This window comes from Nematolebias whitei, chromosome 5 (assembly GCF_014905685.2).
Source record: "Nematolebias whitei isolate Nwh7 chromosome 5, NemWhi1, whole genome shotgun sequence".
NCBI classification, from domain to species: Eukaryota; Metazoa; Chordata; class Actinopteri; order Cyprinodontiformes; family Rivulidae; genus Nematolebias; species Nematolebias whitei.
Window position 1 is genome coordinate 44,415,644 of NC_056502.1, and position 24,470 is coordinate 44,440,113.

Consider the following 24,470-nt stretch of genomic DNA (forward strand, 5'->3'; position numbering starts at 1 on the left):
TGCTGAAAAATGAAATCTTCATCTCCATAAAGCTTTTCAGCAGATGGAAGCATGAAGTGCTCCAAAATCTCCTGATAGCTAGCTGCATTGACCCTGCCCTTGATAAAACACAGTGGACCAACACCAGCAGCAGACATGGCACCCCAGACCATCACTGACTGTGGGTGCTTCACACTGGACTTCTGGCATTTTGGCATTTCCTTCTCCCCAGTCTTCCTCCAGACTCTGGCACCTTGATTTCCGAATTTGCTTTCATCCGAAAAAAGTACTTTGGACCACTGAGCAACAGTCCAGTGCTGCTTCTCTGTAGCCCAGGTCAGGCGCTTCTGCTGCTGTTTCTGGTTCAAAAGTGGCTTGACCTGGGGAATGCGGCACCTGTAGCCCATTTCCTGCACACGCCTGTGCACGGTGGCTCTGGATGTTTCTACTCCAGACTCAGTCCACTGCTTCCGCAGGTCCCCCAAGGTCTGGAATCGGCCCTTCTCCACAATCCTCCTCAGGGTCCGGTCACCTCTTCTCGTTGTGCAGCGTTTTCTGCCACACTTTTCCCTTCCCACAGAGGTGCCTTGATACAGCACTCTGGGAACAGCCTATTCGTTCAGCAATTTCTTTCTGTGTCTTACCCTCTTGCTTGAGGGTGTCAATGATGGCCTTCTGGACAGCAGTCAGGTCGGCAGTCTTACCCATGATTGCGGTTTTGAGTAATGAACAAGGCTGGGAGTTTTTAAAAGCCTCAGGAATCTTTTGCAGGTGTTTAGAGTTACGTCGTTGATTCAGATGGTTAGGTTAATAGCTTGTTTAGAGAACCTTTTCATGATATGCTAATTTTTTGGGACAGGCATTTTGGGTTTTCATGAGCTGTATGCCATAATCATCAGTATTAAAACAATTAAAGACCTGAAATATTTCAGTTGGTGTGCAATGAATCTGAAATATATGAAAGTTTCATTTTTATCATTACATTATGGAAAATAATGACCTTTATCACAATATGCTAATTTTTGGAGAAGGACCTGTATATATCCTCTTTGTCTTTTTTTCTGGCAGCTGCATTTCTAACATCCTTCTACCAATATACCCAATGTCCCTCCTGTGGACATGTCCAAATCACTGTCCCTCCTCTGGACATGTCCAAACCACTGTCCCTCCTATGGACATGTGCAAACCACTGTCCCTCCTCTGGATATGTCCAAACCATCTCAGTCTGGTTACTCTAACTTAATCTCCAAGTAGTTCAACCTGTGCTGTACCTCTGATGATCTCATTCCTAGTCTTTCCCATCCTTGTCACTCCTAAGGAGAACCTCAACATCTTAATTTCTGCCGCTTCCAATTCTGTCTCCTGTCTTATTGTCCATGTCTTTGTCTCCAGACCATACAACATAGCTGGTCTCACCACTTTTTGTAAACTTTTCCAAGTTCTCTTCCACCTGTTCTCTGTTTTCACCACAGATCAAAATGCCAAAATCAAAATGCCATCTGCAAACATCATGGTCCATGGGGATTCCTGCCTGACCTCGTTAATCAGTCCATCACCACAGCAAACAAGAAGGGGCTCAGAGCCGATCCTTGATGTACTCTCACCTCCACCTTGAAACCATATGTCACTCCTACAGCACATCTCACCACTGTCCTGCTGTCCTCATACATGTCCTGTACCAGTCTAACATACTTCTCTGTCACTCCAGATTTCCAAATGCAACACCACTGCTCCACCCTTGGCACCCTGTCATAAACTTTTTTCTAAATATCCAATGATGTTCTTTCTGACTCTTCTTCCCTTCAACTGACTTCTCCATCAGAACCTCAAAGCAAAGACAATTTATCTTTCTTGGCATAAAACCATACTGCTGCTCACAAAGTCACCTCTCGTCTAAGTCTAGCTTCCACAACTCTCTCCCAGATCACCATTGTGTGACTCATTAACTTAATTCCCCTGTAGTTGCTACAACTCTGTACATCACCCTTGTTCTTAAAAATGAACACCAGCACACTTCTTCTCCATTCCTCAGACATTTTCTCACCCTCAAATATGCCACTGAATATTTGAGTAGTCAAAAACCTCACTGCCATCTCTCCAAGACATTTCCAAATCTCTACTGTATGTCATCAGGTCCTACTGCCTTCCCCTTCATCTTCTTCAAAATCTTTCTGGACTTCACCCTCACTAATCGTTCCCACTTCCTGGTTCACAGTTTCTATGACCTCTACTCTTCTTTCTCTTTCATTCTCTTAATTCATTAGCTCCTTACAGTACTCCTTCCATCTTCCCATCACTCTCTCCTCACTTGTTAGAACATTTTTTATTAACCTTTATTTAACCACGCAAATCCCATTGAGATCACAGAACTCTTTTACAAGGGAGGCCTGGGCCTGAAGGCAGTCTAACATGCATGTTGTTGGTCTGTGGGAGTACCCGGAGAAAATCCACGCATGCATGGAGAGAACATACAAACTCCACACAGAAAGATCTCCAAGTCCAACCGGGGATTGAACCCTGGACCTTCTTGCTGTGAGGCAACAGTGCTAACCACTAAGCTGTCGTGCTGCCAAATTACCATTTCCCACAAACCTAATATGGTTTGTGGAAAAAAGAAACTTTATACTCCAGAATATATTTTAAATATAAATACATTATTTTAACACAAGCACTATAACTTACAACTCTACACAACATGAAAATTCAGTTTTGATAAGTTCCAGTGTTGTGATTACCAGCGTTAACACAGACCACATGTCAGACTGGTTTGAAACTTGCACAGTAAAAGTTCACCCAATTAACTAAGTTGCCAATAAAAGTAGTTGCACACCTCAAGTGACTGAGCCGGTTGTATTGATATATGATTTGTGAGGGCGCACTTTTCTGTTCAGGCTGCATTAAAGTTGACAGAAGAGTATGATATAAATAAATTGGTAAATAAGTTAACAAATCCTTTTTCAGGTGGATAATAGGTGGCTGCCATTCTACAGTACAGTCTGTCCACAATAAGATTTCAGGGGCAATTAAATATTGAGATTAAAAAACTACTTGGTACTTCAGAGTTCTTTAGATTTACCTTTTTCACTTAAATGACCTAAAGTCTTCATTCTAAATGTAGCGTAAGATAACAAAACTATTTAATTAATAAATACGAATGAAATACTACATTAAGACATCACTATATAAATAAATTTGATTTGGTTAATGTTTGCATAATATTCATGTATCAATTATCAAAACTGTGTTATAAAAATAAACAAAAACTTCAAAAACTTTCCAAGAACCACTTTGTGTGTAACTGTATTTGTATTTAAATATTTGCTTTTGTCTTTTGTTTCTAAATAAAAGTAATCAATCACATGAATGTATGTTTTCCTGATCTATCGTCTGATCTGACAGCCACCGGCTCCTGTGTCAATCGCAGCCTCTTACCTGCCAGACTCCTATATTTGCAGCTGGGTCAGCGAAGGGTCTTTTGAAAACATTGCACATCTTGAAGGCATCAGAATAAAGCTCAGTGATGTTATTCAAAACCACCAGGACCGCAGCCAGGGGATAAACAGAGGAGAACAGGCTGACGTAACCGAAAAGCAGGAAAAGCTCCAGGTAGTCATCAAATGTTCCCTGTGAGACGATAAGTAGAGACAACACACATCAGTGAAAAAGCTATTATGCACACATTAACTGGTGTGTTCATTACTTTTGCAGCTTCCATTTGACCAAAGATGCGTGTTTACCAAGTATGTGCTCATATCAGCCTCCAGTCGAACCTGCTCTTTCAGAGGAAGCGCTTTGTCTTGAATAAGTCTTCTCTTCTGAACTTTGCGAACCATCTTTTTGTTGCGTCTCCTCTGGAGCCAGTAGGGCAAGAAGGCCTCCATGATCTGATTCAAAATCTGACTGGTGATCAGCAGGGTGGCCAGGCTCTAAAGGCAAGAGACAATAAAGGGTTGAGAGAGAGAAAAAATTACATATTTAAGCACTGAGCAACAAAAACAACAAACAAGCACTTAGAGGAACTGTTGGAAGGTATACCTACATGCCTGAGCAGTGCCATGTCCTGCATAATAAAAGCAATGTAGAACAGTGAGGCGAAACAGTTGAAGAAGTTGAACTAAACAAGAAGAGACAATAACTAAGATTAATTAAACAGCAACAACAAAAGGAAAGCTCTGATCAATAAAGACCCAAAATAACCGCCTAAATAAGCCACGTGCACTCACCACTAACACTTTGAGGATCAAGTGATTCTGATATGACGACTCTAGCCGGTGATTTTCTAAATGTAAAGAATAGAAAAATGTTTAAAGGCTGTCAGCAACAAAACTTTAGGTTACTATAACCCCGATTCTCTGAGTTGCATGAGTAAGTGTCTCATATTGGGAACATCCTCAGCATGAACTCGTCAGAAGATCCCAGAAGCTCCTACGAGCCAGGATTGGTTGGAAATAAGCCTGTCAGTGTTAAGAGCAGGGCCCTCCCTCTATATATAGAGTTACCGTTGCACTGACAATTTATTTAAAAAAATTTCACCTCTTCCTCGCAACATTAGAGCAAGGAAGGTGACTTGGTGAGACACTCACTCATGTTACTAAAAGAATCGGGGTTACGACAGTAACCTAAAGTTCTCTTTCATAGCATTCGTTTTGTGTCTCGTATCGGGAACGAAAATATACTGACTCCCGTATTGCTCAGCAGATTTCACATTACCTGTCAGCTGCTCAGAACATTTATTTTCAATCCTCCTGTGCACTTTGTGCCACACTGAGTACTGAATAAGTCAGAGATGATGCAGTGGCATCAAGTTTGTAAAACTGAGCAAACATGGGAGGAGAAGTCCAGCTTGCTGCGGCGCAATCTTCTGAAGGGATCCCCCTTACGTAGGACCCATGAAGAGCCTAAGCCCCTAGTAGAATGGGCATGCAGTCCCCACTGGAGGCTTTAGTCCTTTTGAACTGTAGGCTAAGGCAATCACACCTGTGATCCAGTGGGAAAACTACCGTTTGTTGCAAGTTTTCTGAAATGTATCTTATCCCAGAAGACAAACGGTTGGCCGCTTTCCCTGACATGCTTTGTCCTATCCAAGTAGATGTGTAAAGAACGTACCAGGCAGCATTTGTGTAACCTCTCTTGTTCCTCAGAGGAAAAAGGAGGGAGACTGAAAACCAGTAACTCAATTGGAGGGTAGGATCCCAACACTTTAGGCACAAAAGCAGGGTTTGGGAGCAAAGTCACCCTAGTCTTGTCAAGAGAGAACTTTATGCAAGATGGATGTACTGATAAAGCATGAATTTCACCCACATGCTTAGTAGAGACAAGAGTCAGCAAAAATGCTTAGCATCAGGAAGGGCAGCCGGCATAAAATAATTGCCAAATCGTTCATGCAAGTTCACTTGCTGTGGCAACCCCTGAAGAAGAGAGCAGCCAAAAGAAACTTTTATTTTCTTAGCAGTATTGCTACTGATGAAAATCTATTCTGTGTGGTGCTGTGCTGACCCAGAGCAAAGCGCCCAGTGACCGAGCTTGTTCACACGACTACAGACAGTTTAGTTAATTTCTGAGAGAAAGACAGAACCTTGAGAGAACTGGTGGGAACTTCTGCTTGTTGTACGAAGAGGTTTTTGGATACACTGTCAGTGCAGCGTCAGCTCTGTATATAAGTGGGGGGCCCTGCCCTTCTTGACACTGACAGGCTTATTTCCAGCCAATCCTGGCTGGTGTAATGTAATAGGAGCTTCTAATGATGTCACGCAGAGGGCATTCCCAATATGAGACACACAACAAATGCTGTGAAAGAGAACCTTCCATCCATCCATTATCTTTACCCACTTCTTCCTTTTCGGGTAGCAAGAGAACCTTATAATTCCAATGTGATAAGGCAACTACTTTTAACATGTGAAAATTGTTGTTTTTATCAATTTTTGACCCAACAGTAGATTTAGTTGACATATCTTCTCACCCCAATCAGTGAGGAACTCAGCAGCATATCTGTAGATGAGGTTCATCACCTCTATAACCACGGCATATACGATACTGGGGACGAACAGAAGTAATCCCGTCCAGAAATTGGCGTTTTCATCGTGGATTGACAGCACCCATCCCTCCATCAAGAAGTAGATCATCATGACGTAGAGAGAAATGTAGAGGCAGAGCAGGACGAAGGGCAGAGAGACCAGATAAATTCGTAGCTGACGCTTCGCATTGGGGTACAGGGGCTCTTCGCGGCCCGTCACAGGATTGAATCCGAGGAGACCATGAAATCCAGGTCGAGGTTCTTCAAAGGCTTTTTTTCTGCTCAAAGTGCCCCAGCGGTAGGCTAGTGAGGCGCTGTGTCTTTTCCACAACTGTTGGAGAGAAAGTTCATTGAATCTGTTCTATAGCATTCAATCTTTCTAACTTGTTAAAGTCAATGACATGCATCAAATGTTCAAAACAAATAATGCTTTACAGTCAAGCTGTTCCAATAGGTCTTAAAGATGTATTCTGCTTGACAGTATCAAATACTTTTAACAGAAAGCAGTGAGGGAGAGTATGAATAAGAGCTTTGAAATTGTGTTTTAATCAGTTTTTGCAAATCAGTCTAAAAAAATGCTCCACATGTCTTATGGCTTGTTCAAATGCAACTTTGTAAACCTAAGTCTTGCTGCCAGACAGCACTTTGGTTGACCTTTTTGCAGTTTTAAGTGCTTTATAAATAAAGTGGTATGGTATGTTAACTTTAGAGAGAAGGCATGTCTTGTCAACCATTCCAAATAGGCCATGTATCTTTTTTATTGCTTTTTATTGTATGAACTGTAATGTTTAACATTGCAACTGAGGCATGTGAACCACTGCTAATGGCTGTCCTCTTTGGAATAATGTTAATACCCACAACTAGTATTGGGCAAAAATCTAATAAAACAGACTTTTAATAAATAATAAATCCAAAAATCTGACTGTATTTTGAATACTCTTTATTTTATATATGCTTCCATTAGGTAAAATTATTACACAGCATGGGATAATGTTATGCTGATGATACTCAGTTCTATTCATCCATAAAACTTGATTAATCCAATAGATTACTGCTTATCTTGAAGACATAAAAAACTAGATGACTCTTAATTTGTTTGATTTTATCAATCTAGGTTTTGATTTTTGGACCTGATCAGTTTAGAAACAAACTTTGCAGACTTTCACTTGCTCTGGATGGCATTAATTTGGCTTCCTGTTTTATGTAAAGTACCTTGGTGGTATTTTTGATCAAGATGTCATTTAACCCCCCACATTAAAAATGTAACCCAAACCACTTTCTCCCACATGGAAGAGAAATCAAAATTTCCTACCTCCAGGATAACTGTGCACCAGATCACGTTGAAAACAGCTAAGATTACATATTTGTCATAGTCCTCCAAGTCAAACAGATAATAAGGTACTCCAATGAGGGCCATTGGTACCAGGGCAAAGGTGAAGTACTCCAGAAAGCCAAAGTAAAGAGCCTGGCCTTCACCGTAGTAGTGTCTGATATCATCTGGAAATACAAAGTAAAACAGAAAGAAGCATGAAGTGCTCCAATAGAAGCACTGACAGTGATTAGTCACTTTTATTTATTATGTCCACCAGGCCCTTATTCTCAGTTTATGTCTGAATTCTTAGATTTTTTTGTCCGACATATTATTGAATACTGATGTCATAATAATGGGGGATTTCAATCTTCAAGTACTGGTAGATGTTGAAAGTGATAGCTTAAGCATAACCTTGGATAATTTAATATAGTCATTTGGTTTTACCCAAAACGTCCGCACATCTAGATTGAGATTACAGACTTAGTAATAAATCCTCAAAATCCTGCTCTGTCTGACTATTTTTTAATAACCTTTGGGTTTACATTTAATGACTACACAGTCACTGAGAGTAAATTTCATCTTAGCAGGTGCTTGTCAATTTAAAGATTCTCTTCTATTGTTGTTTTCCTCTGCCTTGCAAAAACAATACAGTAGAGAACAGTAACTTAGATGATCTGGTTGATTAATTTACAACTTCAATGCAAACTTCACTTGATAAAATTGCTCAGCTTAAAAAGAAAGTAATCAGAGGAAGCTGGCTCCTTGGTTCAGTTCTGAGTTACGTACTTTAAAACAGGTATCTAGAAAGCTGGAAAGAAAATGGTGCTCCACTAACATGTAAAAATTGTATTTAACTTGGAAACATCTTCTGCCAACATAAGAAAGCTCTCTGTAAAGCTAGAACTTTATATTATTCATCTTTTTTTTTTTTTTTTTTTGATGGCCTCCCTTCTCCCCTTACAGCCATCCTCTCCACACCATTATTATGAAATATTTATTATAGTGACATTCTAGTGTAGGGTTTTTTTTTTTTTGTTTGTTTTTTTTGTTTTTTTTTTAATAGGATAGAAAGAAAGAAAAGACAAAGTAAGACTCCAAAATATAAGAAATATATACAAATAGAGCACACTTCAAAACACCCGGCCACTGTCTGTTCACCTGCAAAGAACATGACAAAACACAGCAACAAAATACATATGTATAAAGAACTTAAAATATTCATGGCTTTGCAGTAAGTTTCAATAAATATATATACCCATACCTACGCCTATATACATACATACATACATACATACACATGAATATACACTCACATACATATCTATATATCTACATATAAAGCCTACATAAACATCCCTGCTTCTATTTGTGTGTGGTTGTGAGCATGCATAAGTGTATAAGGCTTCTCTAATAGAACATTTATTAGTAATTGTGAAGCAGCAGAGACCCGACCCCCAAGACCAGAGGCAGACGAAAAAGGGGGGACCAGAGCCCAAGACCCCAGGAGGGACCCCGACCGCGGAGCCCCCAGAGCCACCCACACAGGGCGAACCACCCACCCACCCCCCAGAAGGGACCACAGGGGAGAACCGGAAGATCCCCACCAGCAATCACATACAGTGACCCCCCGGGGCCAACAGCGACAAACTCATAGGCCTCCGTCGGCACCCGCCACACCGATGTAGGTCCAGGTCCAGGCACCGAGGCCCGGGCACCGAGGACTCACACCACCCAGGCCAAGGCCTGACAGGGCCAGAGGACCCGAGCCCCACCAGGCATATATATATATTATTCATCTTTAATAGATGAGAATAAAAATAACCTTAGGTTTCTGTTCAGTACTATAGCTAGACTAATGAAAATGGTTCCATCTCTGTTGAGCCGTGTATCCTTATTGCTATAGGCAGCAATAACTTCATGAGATTTTTATAAAGAAAATTATTTCAGAAAGAAAATGCAAACCATCCTTCCTAATATTGCATCTGTCAGATGAGGCAGCTTTAGAAATATTATTAGAACCTGAATTATGTCTGGACTGTTTTTGTCCTGTTGAGCTCTCTGAATTGTCTAAAATAATAGCTTCATCCAAACCATCCACAAGTCTGCTATATCCCATCCCAACCAGACTGTTTAAAGAGGTATTTCCCCTAATTAATGTCCACATTTTGGATCTGCTTAATCTGTCTTTAATGAATGGTTACACACCACAACACTTTAAGGTTGCTGTAGTTAAACCTTTACTTAAGAAACCTGATCTTGACTCAGGAATTCTGGCCAATTTTAGACCTACATCTAATTTAACAGTTGGCTCAAACATTTTTGAGAAAATAGTTACAGGTCAGTTGTGTGAACATCTGAATAGAAATTATCTTTTTGAGGAGTTTCAGTCAGGGTTTAGAGCCCATCATAGCACAGAAACTTAACTAGTGAAAGTCACTAATGATATTCTCATGGTCTCAGACAATGGACTACTAATACTAATACTGGTCCAGTTAGACCTCAGTGCTGCTTTTGATACATCCAACAATTTTCAGTCAGGTCATCTGGACAGTTAATTTTTTTTCTGAAACGTTTCACCTTCCATCCAGAAGGCTTCATCAGTCAAGGAAACGCACAACAACAATTGTTGGATTTTATACCTGGATTATTGAGCATGGGCTATTTTGCATTTGATACAGTTGATCGCAATATTTTACTAGAGGCTTGAATATGATATTGGAATTACAGGAACAGCTCTAAATTGGTCTAAATCATATCTATCTGATAGATTCCAATTTGTAAATATAAATGAATCTTCATCATACACCAGAATTATTCATGGAGTACCTCAAGGTTCAGTGTTTGGACTAAGACTCTACTTGATATATGCTTCCATTAGTTAAAGTTATTAAACAGCACGGGATACATTTTCATTGTTATGCTGATGATACTCAGTTATATTTATCTATGAAACCCAATGAATCCAATCAGCTACTTAGACTACAAGCATGTCTTAAAGAAAAAATCATGGGTGACCCTAAATTTTCTGCTTTTGAACACAGACAAGACTGAGGTTTTGGTTTTTGGACCTGAGCATCTTAGGAATAAACTTTGCCGTCTTTCACTTCCTCTTGATGACATTAATTTGGCTTCCAGTTCTAATGTTAAAAATCTTGGTGTTTTTAAAAAACAAGATATGTCTCCCAGATTTAAAAACGTTACCAGGACCATTTTCCTCTACCTGCATAAAATATCACTAAGATTAGAAACATCTGGTCCAAAAATGATGCAGAAAAACTGGTTCATGAATCTATTACATCTAGGTTGGACTATTGCAATGGTTTATTATCTGGGTGTCTAAAAACTTTTTTAAAAAGTCTTCAGTTGATCCAAAATGCTGCTGCCAGAGTCTTAACTGGAGTTAGTAGGAGATATCATATCTCTCCAGTTTTAGTTTCTCTTCATTGGCTCCGTGTCAAATCCAAAATAGAATTCAAAATCTTACTTCTAACCTAAAAAGCCCTCAAAAACCCTGATTCAAAAATGTTCAATACAAAAACAAGAAACCCCTACTGTTAAGGTGTGAGGTGTGATTTGTCAATCTACATATGTATGCGTATCTTATCTCAGCCTTATAACCTGAACCCCACACTCACTGCTCTTTGAATTGAGAAAGCTCCTTGGATGAGAAGCAAAACACCTCCTGTTACAAATAAAGTCCAGTTGTTTTGTATTGAACGTTTTTGAATTTATCATGTCATGGATGACTGAGAATCTTCACCAGCATATGTGAATGTTTCTGTTCAGCACCCTGAGACAACTTCTGTTGGTGCTATAGAAATAAACTGAAGTGAAACTTAATTGTTTCAGTAAAAATATAACTAAATGCAATATTACTTTAAGCTTAGGAAGAGAAAGGTGAAAAATAAAAATCAAGTAATGCAACATTTTAATTTTCATACCGGTACATGTTTTCAAAGCAGACAATAAGACATCCTTCACTTACCAAGAGGCTGATGGGACAACTTGACTTTTTTATACCAAGAAAAAGAAAGTCTTTTTAGCTCTTCTTTATCATGGAGAGGAAACATTTGAATCAGGATCCCTTTGGACTGCAATCTGCGTACTAGGATGTGAAAAACAAAAATATTACTGTCTTTATTATGTTTTTTCTTACGTTTTTAACATGCTAGTATCATTTTTGATTGATTTTAATCATGTAAATTATGAATAAAACAACATGCATACAGTAATTCTGGTAAAGATTTTTTAAAGTTATATTAAAGTTTGAAAACATCCTTACTGCACATTACTTTTTGTTTGCCTGAACAGAGTTTAATAACTAAATAAAGATGCAGCTTAATTTCTCAATTGAAAGTCAGGAAAACAACAGCAGTGAGTTCACCCATTGTTCACAACTCATTGTCTAAAACAATCTGTCCCTGACACATTGACTGAAAGCTCTGCCATTTATTGAGCATATGATTAGTGGGAAATGATTACATTCAGCTTAAACACAATTTGTCTAACACTGGTTGCTCAATAGAGGCATCCCAGTTTTACAACAAATCCAATACGTTCTTATCTCGTTTTGAGGATTTTTCATTCTATTTGCATTTTTATTGTTTTCACACTGCAGGCTGCAGGGATGCATGTTTTCTTGCAACTTAAAGACATCATAAGTGCCTAGACACTCATAGAAGCTGTGGAAAAGAACCAAATTGTTGCTGATTAGCTGCTTAAATCAGAACATTCCATCTGGAACTGGATTAAAGAAGAATCTTTATGAACGAGCAAAACAAACACAAAACAAACACAAAACAAACAAAAAAAACAGCAGCCAGGTTTTGTTAAACAAACCCAATCTAATAAAACTTCGTCCTGGACTCTAACCTACAAAAATAGTCCAGAATTAGAGCTGCAAACGGCGAGGAATGGCCCCGTGCATCTTTGCAGCACTCGTTTTGTGTTTGTGTTGTTTTATGGGCATTAGGTGGCGCTGTCAGCTAGCCTTGATTCTGACAAGAAAACATTTAAACCAGGAGTGCCTTCATCTCCATGACTGTGCAGATTGAAAACAGGACTTATGAAGGTATTCTTTCAACAATGGCTTTCTTGCTGCCACTCCAGAGGTCCAATGGGAGAGTTGGGGGTTCAATTCCACCAGCAGTCACATGATGAAGTGTCCCTGTCCCTGAACCTCTCATTGCCTCCAATTTGTGTCCCATAGGTGTATGAATGTGATCTAAAGCTCTGATTATTCTTTGTATAGATCTAGTATAGTGCTGTATGAATGTGTAAATGAGGCACAGATTGTGTTGTAAAGAGCGTTGAGTATCTTGATAAGATAGAAAGGTGCTATACAAGTACAGTCCATTTACCATTTACCATCTCTACAAAGCTAATCAGCAAAGTGTTTACCGTTTTCCTTCAGCTTTAAAACGATTTAATATTTTGTTTGAATTTGGTGGTTTTAACATGTTAAAATGTGGAAAAATTCATTTTTTTTCAAGTCATGAGATCCTCAAATTAATCAGACAATACCTGAGACTTAAAAAAAACTTCCTAATTTGTGGTGAAGACTGGCAGTAACAATATTTTGACATTTGTTTGTGTTTTGTAAGGATGTCTGGTCATTTGTGAAATTTGTGCCCAGCTCTGTTGTACGAGTCATCACTACTTCCTATGTAATGGCAAAGAATTGTTGACGACAGCTTATTTTGCATTTAAGTGACTCCAGTGAACTTTAGAGAGACTAAGGTTAACCTGAGTCCCTAACGTGAACCATATTCACCACCTGTAAAGACGCTGTCACACAGTGACGTATAGCTTAGCATATGCCAAAAGATGACTAAAAAAGACAATCACGCTGGTGTAAGTCACATAAGTTAGGTGTCAGTTTACAATACATTAACAACATACTGATATATGATGGCCAGACAGTAATTTTGTTCATGCACAAAAACTTCACCGTATGCTGATGAGTTACTTGTAAGTTTAGCACAAGTTACAAGTATGTGACAGGTAAGTTATGCATAAGTTCACACACGTTACATGTAAGTTACTCACAAGTTGACATATGTCAGAAACCAGCTTGGCAACTGTGTAGCATACACATCACTCTTTTATGATCTCTCTTTTATTATCTTTTTTCATAACCTGTGAATACCTCAACTCATGCAGAGGTTATGCACAACATTAGTGTTATGCTGACTCGTGCACAGCATGTTGGAGCATACTGCAATGACAAATGTGACATCAGATATGAAATGGCAGCTCTCTGCACCCCCAGTCATTAACTTTGCATTGGACAACAACATGCCTCAGAAGAGCTCAAACAAATCTGTGATCAACAAAGCTGCAGCAGGACCCTCCATCTCTGTGGTGATAGGGATCACAACACAACCCCACAGAAACAAAACCTGGAACCCTTTACAGCACAGATATTACAACATGCTGCAGAGATGTCTCATAAAAGTTACAGATCTGTTTATTAGAAGTAAGTTATTCAAAAGCTCACAGCTGGTTTCTGACATGTCAACTAATGAGTAACATAAATTATGAGCAACACGTCAGGCTGAACGTTGGTACAGTGAAAATTTTGTGCGTGTGCAAAATTTCTGGCTGGCATTGCCATACAACACACTTATGACGTTGTATATAAGCGTGCTGATAATCAGTGTTTCCCCTACCATTATACAAGGGGGACGTCCCGACCCGGCCACAGAACCGAGCGCCCTGCCTATCGAACCGAATTGCACACAACCTCCCCCACCCATCGACACTGAAGTAGCGCTAAGCTAGCGGCGCACAATACAGGCGCACTAGCTAAAAAGCTAAAGGCAGCTCTCACACTGTCTCTTCCCTCACGCTGAATTCCCTCCCTCACCCCCCACTCCCGACAAAAATCACAGATGAGATGAGATGGCGCGTTACCCAGGGGAAACACTATAACTTGTTCAAACTTATACCAAAGTTGTACAACTTACTGTTGGGAATGTTGGTCAAGGTCAAGAATGTTTATCACTAACTTATGTTAAATTAATGTTGAGCCATGTGCGTGAGTTCAGAGAGTAATTTTCTCTCTGAGAGGAGCTGACTTGATCCTGCATGTACAGCTGGGAGGCCGAGGCCATCAGGCGTGTGGGAGCTGATAAGTGTACAGTATATAAACTACTCTTGACACTGTCTGGTGCAGATTCTCGTGACGGGGCTCCAAGCATGTAACTTTTGTACATCTGTGTGCGCCTGTAGTGACCGTCTGTCCTTGCAAGTAAAAGCTGGTTAATTCTCGTGTCCTCACAGTGTGGCTTCTTTGAGTAAGTAGAATGAACAGAGGATATTTTTATCCAACATTTACATCAGCGTGTTTGTCAGTTTTTTCATATGCTGATGCTATACGTCACTGCTCTGCTCCAGCATGCTCTGCTTAAGTTACACTAACGCCGATTATAAGCTCTGCATAAGTCAAAAACACAGGCATACACTTGTTTAAGCTAGGAACAAGTCATGGATATTTATTTTTAGGTTATATATTTGGCCATCTCGTTAGCAATACATATGTATACATCCAAAAAAGCCTTCCAGTAATTTTTTTTAATTCCATCTTTATATCATTGTATTAGACACGATTATATACGTCAACATAAGTTCTTCAAAATATTATGGTGCAACAGGTGTCACAATCCTCACAGTTGGAACCCATTTGCAGGGAGGCGAGCGAGGCAGGAGTTTAAATAAAAATAATTTATTTAAACAACAAAACAAAAGGCTGTCAGTGCAGCAAAACTTACTTTGGCAAAACAGGATCAAAAACAAGGCTGAACAGGACATCAGAGTACACAGGCAGAGCAGATCATCAGGTGGACAAAAACAGACGGGACAGAGGAGGACTGAGATGTCTGTGAATACAGAACAATGACCGGACCAGGAGTGGAGGAGAGAAAGGCTTTTTATAAGACAGAGGGAGAGTGAGTAATGAGAGCACCTGGGCAGGTGGCTGATGAGGGACAGGTGTGAATGATAAAGACTGAGGAGTGGAGAGGCAGACTGAGGAGTGAGTGGAAAACAGGACCAGATACACAGGAACAGAAACCACACAAAGAGCAGAACTACAAGAGCACAAAAAGCAGAGTGGGGAACACAGACACAAACAGAAACAGGAAATGGTACCATCCTTACAACAGGGCCTTAATATCAATATCAGTCTTCATAGTAATCATGAATGATGGAACATTTTGATGCATGAGTGTTAAAAATAGCTAAAAGTACGCTGAAGTAATGTGATACTGCAAAATGTACAAAAGAAACTAAAAACAAGAAAACATTAGTGCGATGCTGACTTTGTATCCACATGATTATATACATCTTTTCAGTATAACCTCTAAAAATTAAATAAACTAGAGAGTCAAACATTTTGTGCTAAAATACACAGATTGTGAAAACTGAATGACTGGAGGAATTCGTTAAAGAAGCTGAAACCAAAATGTTTGTTAGAACAAACAGAACATAAGCCAAAACTAGAGAAAAAGCATTTCCTGTGAAAATGCAGTGAATTTAGAGCGGCTGTGGCTGAGTGGTTAGAGCAGTTGTCCTCCATTGGAAGAGTTGGGGGTTTGATTCCACCAGCAGTCACATGCTGAAGTGTCCCTGAGCAAGACACTGAACCCCTCATTGCCTCCAATGTGTGTCCCATCAGTGTATGAATGTGATAAAGCTCTGATTATTCTTTGTATAGATCTAGTAGAGTGCTGTATGAATGAGTAAATGAGGACACAGATTCTAAAAAAGTTAAATCTGGTCCTCTGGACATTCAAAAAACAGAAAAAAGCAAAACAACAACAAAAAATGTAGAAACATTTTGTCTCTCATCCGAGAGACTTCCTCAGTCTGAGGAGCTGTATTCAGCTCAGTCTCTTAAATAGCACCTTCGAGAGGATCAATCAGTTTGCTGCTGACAACCAAAACCAGCTGCTCACATGATCAAGAAGGACCATCAGCCTAACAATGGATCATTAGCACACTGATGGCTGTTTACTATTCACAGGGGGTTGAGTGATACTAGCAATCACAGCATTGTAAGAGGGGGACAGTTGAACCCGGAGGCCTCCACCCCTGTTTAATGATGGGCGATTTCTTTTCACAAAGATGGCCTCCTTTACTCCTCCCTCAAACCATCGTTCCTCTCTGTCCAGGATGTGAACATCTTCATCCCTGAAAGAGTGACCGCTGGCCTGGAGATGAGTGTAGACCTCAGAGTCCTGGCCTGATGATGTTGATCTTCTGTGCTGGGCCATCCTTTTGGCCAGTGGCTGTTTAGTTTCCCCGATGTAAGACTGATCACAGCCCTCCTGACACTGAACAGCATACACAACATTACTCTGTTTGTGCCGGGGGACTGGATCTTTGGGATGAACCAGTCTTTGCCGTAATGTATTTTGGGGTTTAAAAGCCACTGGGACGTTATGTTTAGAAAATAAACGTCTCAGTTTCTCTGATACTCCCTCAACATATGGAATGACCACTGGTCTGGGTCTGGTTTCTTCCTTTTCACCTGATGGCTGACTGGAGTCCTGTTTGGGTTTCTTCTCTGCTTTCAGGAAGGCCCAGTTAGGATATCCACATTGCTCTAGAGCCTGTCTTGTGTGGGATTTCTCCTTCTGCCTGGCTCCTGAGTTAGTGGGGACGCTGTCTGCTCTGTGATACAGAGTCCTGATGACTCCTAACTTGTGCTCCAAAGGGTGATGGGAGTCAAACTGCAAATACTGGTCTGTGTGGGTGGGTTTGCGGTACACCTCAGTTTACAAATGTCCTCTATCAGAGGCTGAGACCTCACAGTCCAAGAAAGCCAACTTGCCATTTTTTACATCTTCTCGTGTGAACTTAATGTATTTATCCACAGAGTTGATGTGGTCAGTAAAATGTTGGACTTCCTGAGATTTAATTTTAACCCAGGTGTCGTCAACATACCTGAACCAATGACTTGGTGGTGTCCCTGAAAAGGACGTCAAGGCTCTCTTTTCTACCTCCTCCATGTACAGGTTGGCAGCAATAGGAGAAACTGGAAACTCTACTTTTTTGTTGTTGATGTTGTTGTTTTGCTTTGTTTTGTTTTTTTGAATGTCCAGATGACCAGATTTAACTTTTTTAGATTTTTCTACCTGGATTATTGAGCTTGCATCAGGATAGAGGACACAGATTGTTATAAAGAGCTTTGTGTATCTTTATAGATAGAAAGGTGCTGTATAAGTACAGTCCATCACTGCTTACTGCTGAGGAACTTGCTTAAAAACTGCTGAATTTAGCTAAACCATGCTGAAATGTAGCTGAAATGAAAAAGCAAGTTTAATTTGCAGAAGAAAGGAGAAAGAAGACGTTTGCCCAATTAGGCTTAAAGAAGCAGAAATTGGCACAAAAAAGTTGAAATTATCTGAAAAAGCCGAAAATAGCAAAAAACAGCTGAAAGAAGCTGAAAACATGTTTAAATTTGCTCAAGGAAGCTGAAAGAAGCTGAAGCAGAACAAAATGTGAAAGGAGCAATAAAAGGAAGGATGTAAAATGAGCTCAATTCATTTTCTATGAGAAGAAAAACGACAGAAAAGGCTAATTATTTCAAAAAGCTAAAGTTGCACCAATACCAAAAGTCATAGGAGGTTGAAACGTTTTGATTTATGGTTTGTTGAAATAGCTTGAAAACTACGGGACAAGAATTGTGCCTAAAAACGTACGGAAGAAAAATGGATCACAGTTGAGTGAATGCTTCATAAACATTCACAAAATTAACAAAAACGTAACTAAAAGCTAAAAGTAGCAAAACTGTAGCTGAAAGCTAAAAGTAGCAAAACTATAGCTGAAAGTTAAAAATAGCTCAACTGTAGCCAAATGCCAAGAGAAGCATATGAAGTCAAACAGAAGAAGCGTGCTGAAGCATTTTTCAGAGTACTGCGTTTAATGGAGCTGCAGATGTCTCGATGTATTTCTAAGGAAAAAATGTTTTAAAATAAAGTTAATTTATTTTAAGTATAACAGTTACGAAAACACAAAAGTACATAATACTTGACTGAGCTGAAAGTTTTGATACATGAATGATTAAATTAGTGTCATGCATGCAAAGTAGTTTGATTCCTTAAAAAGTACAGAATAAAGTCTTAACATGAAAACAAAGTGCTGAGTCAGCAGTCAGGCTATTCTAGTGGGTAAAAACACATGAAGATGCTGTCATGAGTTGATTTCTGTGATGTGGACACTCACTGATAGATTTCCCAGGATAGAGCTTTGCTTGGGTGTATCCTGGAACATGCGTCTCCTCTCTGGCCCGCAGTGTGTCCAGCTCATGCTTGATGATGTACTGACACTCAGCCATGCTAAGAAAGCCATCTCCATCACCTGGAGAGACAGCAGACCCCATCCTTCAGTGTTGTGCTTCGACAGCAGAGCAGCAGCAGGTCAGAGTATTTCATTTAGAGCTAACCTCACAGCAACAATACATCCACCACCAGACAGTGCAGTAAAGTTCAGCCCAGACAGGCTGCTGTCACAGCTTCATTCAGTTCTCATCAACATTCAGCTTCAGATGGATCTGCTACACTACACCTCAAAACCCTGCACAGATCGGGGTGAAACTTTTAGAGAAATTATCAACTGATTAACGTTTGGAGTCTACATGATTCAAGATGGCTGCTTCAGTCAGTTAGCATAAAAAGCTTTAGCTAACATCAGGTAGATGTAGCTCCCAACATGTAGCTGCTCCAAATGATTTTTATTCTTCAGATGAGTCATTAGAAGAACTTCTGTCATTGTTGACTCATCAAAGCTGCTCACAACCTGCACATACAAAAGCCAATCAGTTGTACATGTACATCCCATGACCACCCTCTGAGTTTCATCAAAATGTATACAATGATTCATGAGATATTTTGCTAACAGATAAACACACACATACATAGGCCAAAACTTCACACCTTTAAAGTCCTTGAAGCTGTGCTTGTTGACACAGGTGAAGCCCCTCATGGAGCCATCGCTGTACTCCTTAAAGAGGCCCAGGTCCTCGGCACCAGACAGCAACCTCTGCCAGGAGGCCCCAACCAGGAACAGGTTGGGGTTGTCCTTCTGAGCTCCAACTCCAGGGCCCAGCTGCTCCACCTGCAGCTCAGCACCTGGGACAGTGGACAGTGTTAACCACGGTGGAGACCAACAACCTGAAGGCTGTAGAGTGATGTCCACACCTCCGTTCCTCTGAGGCGCGGTGATCCTGCTCTGCAGCCAGACTGCTGCCTCCTGCTTGGTGTCTGAGGCCAGCTCCAGCACCACCAGAGGAACGAAGCCCGGGGTGCTGGTGGCTACTGCAGATTCCCACTGCATCGTCCCAGCTGCAACACACAGCAAGACAAAGAGTGCAGCCTGACTCAAATCATTCAAAAATCATACTTTGTTTTCATTTTTTAATTATCTACAATGTGAACAATACATTGAAGAAAGGAAAAGGTTTGATTATTTTAGTGGAGAATAGTTCTAAATTACTGAAGAACCAAAACAGTAAGCCTCGTGAGTATTCACCTTTCTGACAGGATGACATGATTTGATTTGTTGGGTCTGCTACTTTCTGTTTTCGTGTACTTAGAAAGTTATTTTAGTCTTTTTCCTCAGAAACAAAATGTAATCTGAGTAAGTTTAAAAAAGGCACTAAATGGGAGCTGATCACCCTTTTGGACCGTGACCCTTTTGACCGTGGCATGGAGGCTGCACAGCTGCAGAAAGAAAAGCTTTGCAGAGAGTGGTGAAGGCTGCACAGAAGTCTGTTGGAGTCAGTCTCCCCACCATCACAGACATCTACACCTCTAGATGCAGGAAGAGGGCTACCTGCATCATGAAGGACCTCACTCACCCAGCACACACACTTTTGGCCCCACTCCCCTCAGGAAGGAGGTTGAGGAGCATTAAGTGTAGAATCACTAGACTGAGGAACAGCTTCTACCCTGAGGCTGTTAGACTCATGAATCTCTAACTAGAATAATCACTGTGAAAAACCATATCATGTTGCTGCTGATCTGTTTCATGTTGCTGCTGATCTGTTTCAATGTTGATGTGTTCATGCGTGCACATCTGCTCACACAGACTCATGTTCATGTTTGTGCTGATGTTCAATGTTTTATGTTATGAGTGCTTAGTGTATATTTAGTTTATGTTTTTCTTAGTTCATATCTTAGATGTTATTACTGTTTTTCTTATACATTTTATTGTTGGATGTAACTGGGACCCTGTGTACATAATTTCGCTCCACCACATGAGGTGCGAATGACAATAAAGAAACTCTGACTCTGACTTAAGCCTAGTTTTAAAACTGGATAACGTGTCAGCCTCACGGACAGAGATTGGAAGTTGGTTCCACAAGAGAAGAGCCTGATAACTGAAAGATCTTCCTCCCATTTTGTTTTTGTAAATTCTAGGAACCACAAGTAAACCTGCAGTCTGAGAGTGAAGTGCTCTGTTAGGAAAATATGGAACAATAAGATCTGTAATATAAGATGGAGCCAGGTTGTTGAGGGCTTCGTAGGTTAGAAGTAAGATTTTGAATTCTATTCTGGATTTGACAGGGAGCCAATGGAGAGAAACTAAAACTGGAGAAATATGATCTCTCCTACTAACTCCAGTTAAGTCAAGTCAAGTCAAGTCAGATTTATTTATAGTCAAGTCAAGTCAGATTTATTTATAGAGCACATTTAAAACAGAAACTGTTACCAAAGTGCTTAACAAAAATATCACATCATCAGATAAAAAGTAGCAAGATATATTTACAGCACATGGAATAAAAATATAAAACCAAAAACAATTAGAAACAATGAAATACTAAATCAGATCACGTTGTGTCAAAAGTCAAGGAAATAATAACAAAAAGCATAAACTCAGTCAGAAACAATGAAATACTAAATCAGATCTGATGACCTTGTGTTAAATAGGAATAATAACAAAAGCATAAACAGAATCAGCATCAATGAAAAACCAGATCTAAAGCTGATCACCCTGTGTTAAATGTCAATGAGTATAAATGTGTTTTTAGGAGAGTTTTAAAAGCAGAGACTGAGGTGGCCTGTCGAATGTTGATGGGCAGATTGTTCCAAAGTTTAGGGCCCACGACTGAGAACGCTCGATCTCCTCTGAGCTTCAGCCTGGTTTTTGGTACGGCCAAAAGCAGCTGGTCTGATGATCTCAAAGCCCGAGAAGGAGTATAAGGATGAAGAAGGTCAGAGAGGTATGATGGTGCAAGGCCGTTAATGCACTTGAATGTCAGCAGGAGAATTTTAAAATCAACTCTGACACGTACAGGAAGCCAGTGAAGAGAGGACAGAACCGGAGTAATGTGCTCAAACCTGTGAGTTCCTGTTAAAAGCCGAGCTGCAGCATTTTGTACGAGCTGGAGACGTGAGAGTGAAGCCTGACTAACCCCAACATAAAGTGAGTTACAGTAGTCCAGCCGGGAAGTAATAAATGCATGGACTACTTTTTCAAGGTCAGATCTGGACAGAACGGACTTAAGCTTTGCTATCTGCCTTAGCTGAAAGAAGCTTTTTTGTAGAACAGAGTTGATCTGTTTATTAAACTTAAAGTCTGAGTCTAACACTACCCCGAGATTGGTAACTGACTGCTTTAGATGAGGCTGAAGGGAGTGCAGGTTTACAGGATCAGTGACAGTGGTAGAGCTTGGGTTAAACACAATGACCTCAGTCTTCTGATCATTAAAACTCAAGAAGTTTGCAGCCATCCAAGTCTTGATGTCATCAAGACATTTTAGCAAAGGGTGGATGGAGCGAGAACTGTTTGGTTTTAAAGGTAGATAGATCTGAGAGTCATTGGCGTAACAGTGAAACGAAATACCATGTTTCCTCAGGATTGACCCCAAGGGGAGCAGATACAATGAGAACAGAAGGGGTCCAAGAATGGAGCCTTGTGGGACCCCACAGGAAAGAGGGACAGAAGCAGAAAAATGATTGTCAAAGTTAACACAGAAACTCCTGTCACCCAGATACGAACTGAACCATTCTAGCGCCACCCCTGTAATCCCAACCCAGTGTTCTAGCCGTGACATAAGGATGCTGTGATCAACAGTGTCAAATGCAGCAGTAAGGTCGAGGAGTACCAGGATCACAGACTGACCAGAGTCATTCGCTAGCAGAATGTCATTACAGACCCTTACTAAAGCTGTCTCGGTGCTGTGCAGTTGTTTAAATCCTGACTGAAAAATCTCAAAAATTCCATTTACATTCAAAAACTTGGTTAGTTGACTAAAAACTATTTTCTCCAAGATTTTAGAAAGAAATGGAAGTTTTGAGATTGGCCTGAAGTTAGAACAAGCTGCAGGGTCAAGTCCGGGTTTTTTAATTAATGGAGTTACTACTGCATGTTTTAAAACATCGGGGACCACACCTGTAGCCAAACTGCTGTTAATAATGGCAAGAACAGAGGGTCCAGTTGACGGTAGAACCTGTTTAAAAAATGCAGCAGGGATGGGATCAGCAGGGGAGCCTGCGGGTTTCATGTGACCAACGACCTCATTTAAAAATGAGAGTGAGATGGGGTCAAAGTGACTGAAGACTGCTGAGCAGGGGACAAGAACTGAAGGGTCGGCTGTGGAGTGTGGAATTGATGACCTAATTGACTCAACCTTTTCAGCAAAATGCCTGGCAAACTTATTACAGGTGTCGACAGAGGCCTCAATGGTGGCAGACTGAGGCACGTTTAGAATGGTGTTAATGGTGTTGAAAAGAACGCCGGGGTTGTGACTGTTTGAGTTGATAATTTTTGAGAAATATTTGTTTTTCTCCTGTTTAACGGTGGTCTGATACGCTTTCCAACATGTTTTTAACATCTCAAAAGACACCTGAAGTTTATCTTTTTTCCATCGACGTTCAGCTCTTCTGCACAGGCGTCTTGCCCCTCGTGGAGTCTCATTTACCCAAGGGTGGGGCGTGCGTTTTCGATTCCTGAGCATTAACGGGGCGACTGAGTCCAGGATCTGTACACACGCCTCCTGATGCTGAGAAAGCAACTCCTTTGTAGTAAGACCCACAGAGAGTTCAGAGTCTGAAACAGAATTACTAGCAAAGATGGAAGAGAAGAGTGTGGCGGTGGAAGGGTTAAAAATCCTACAGGGCTTGGGTGTGGGGGGAGGTGTAGGTTCACAAATCAATGAGGTGTTGAATAAAACCGGTTTGTGGTCGGAACAAACAGTGTCACCAATTTCAAAATCAGAAACAGACAAACCATGTGTTAAAACTAAGTCTAGAGTGTGGCCCTGCTGGTGAGTCGGACCAACAACACTCTGAACAAAGTTAAAGGACTGGATGAGGTCTAGAAAGTCCTGAGCTAATGGTTTATCAGGACAGCACACGTGGATATTAAAGTCACCTAAAATCAAAACCCGATCATATTGGAGCAGAATACCAGTTAGAAAGTCAGATAGTTCATTTATAAACTGTTTATGGTACCCGGGGAGTCTGTAAAAAATAGCACACAGAACTGGGTTGGAGCGGCCCAGCTCACAACAGAGCAGTTCAAAACTCGAATAATTAGCTGAACCATGGAGCTGTCTGCAGTGCAAATGTTTCTTAAAAACAGCCAATAATCCTCCACCATGACCAGTTGTCCTTGGAGCATTGCAAAACGAACAGTCCGGAGGTAGTAATTCCAGAAAAACACTGAACTCACCAGGGCAGATCCAAGTCTCAGTGATGAAAAGAAAGTCCAGTCGGTTGCAGCAGAAAAAGTCGTTCAAAATAAAAGTTTTATTAGCCAGAGATCTGGCATTTATCAGGGCCATCCTCGTAGAATCCACCACAGGAGGAGATGGTTGCAGTGTCCTGTCCAGCCGCCTCAGATCTGCAGAGATAGATGCGCGCCTCCGGCAGGAAACCCAGCCGCGCACGGGCCCAGTGTGATGATGGGACCCCGACAGCGGGACCAGACAGCGCACCACAGGATCTGTACAGCGCCAGGAGCGGAGGTGGAAACGCTCACCATCAGCTGGAGAGGATGTTTCAGAGGCAGCCAGCAGGGCTTTCAGTTTCACCAGCCGGCCAGCGCGTTTTCCACGGCGTCTGGAGCGACGTCTCCGGGGAGGCAGGTGCGCGCCTCGCTGCAGGTAAGCAGGCACGTCCGCCAGCAGCGGGGGGACGGGGGGGGGGGGGGGGGGGG

The 24,470-nt window shown here is 40.9% G+C and overlaps 1 protein-coding gene across 1 annotated transcript in view; it reads right to left on the bottom strand.

The window, feature by feature from the left end:
* The window catches only part of ano10a (anoctamin 10a), a 51,645-nt gene extending 32,002 nt beyond the window's left edge, over positions 1–19,643 (bottom strand). The window contains exons 1-10 of the mRNA XM_037677327.1: positions 19,508–19,643; positions 19,244–19,438; positions 18,534–18,668; positions 11,290–11,409; positions 7,305–7,489; positions 5,939–6,323; positions 4,203–4,258; positions 4,019–4,093; positions 3,717–3,905; positions 3,412–3,603 (exon numbers count right to left, since the gene is read on the bottom strand). Of these exons, the coding sequence (XP_037533255.1) occupies positions 3,412–3,603; positions 3,717–3,905; positions 4,019–4,093; positions 4,203–4,258; positions 5,939–6,323; positions 7,305–7,489; positions 11,290–11,409; positions 18,534–18,668; positions 19,244–19,438; positions 19,508–19,643 (1,668 nt within the window). The remainder of the gene's footprint in view (positions 1–3,411; positions 3,604–3,716; positions 3,906–4,018; positions 4,094–4,202; positions 4,259–5,938; positions 6,324–7,304; positions 7,490–11,289; positions 11,410–18,533; positions 18,669–19,243; positions 19,439–19,507) is intronic.
* Between the last annotated feature and the right edge of the window lie 4,827 nt (positions 19,644–24,470).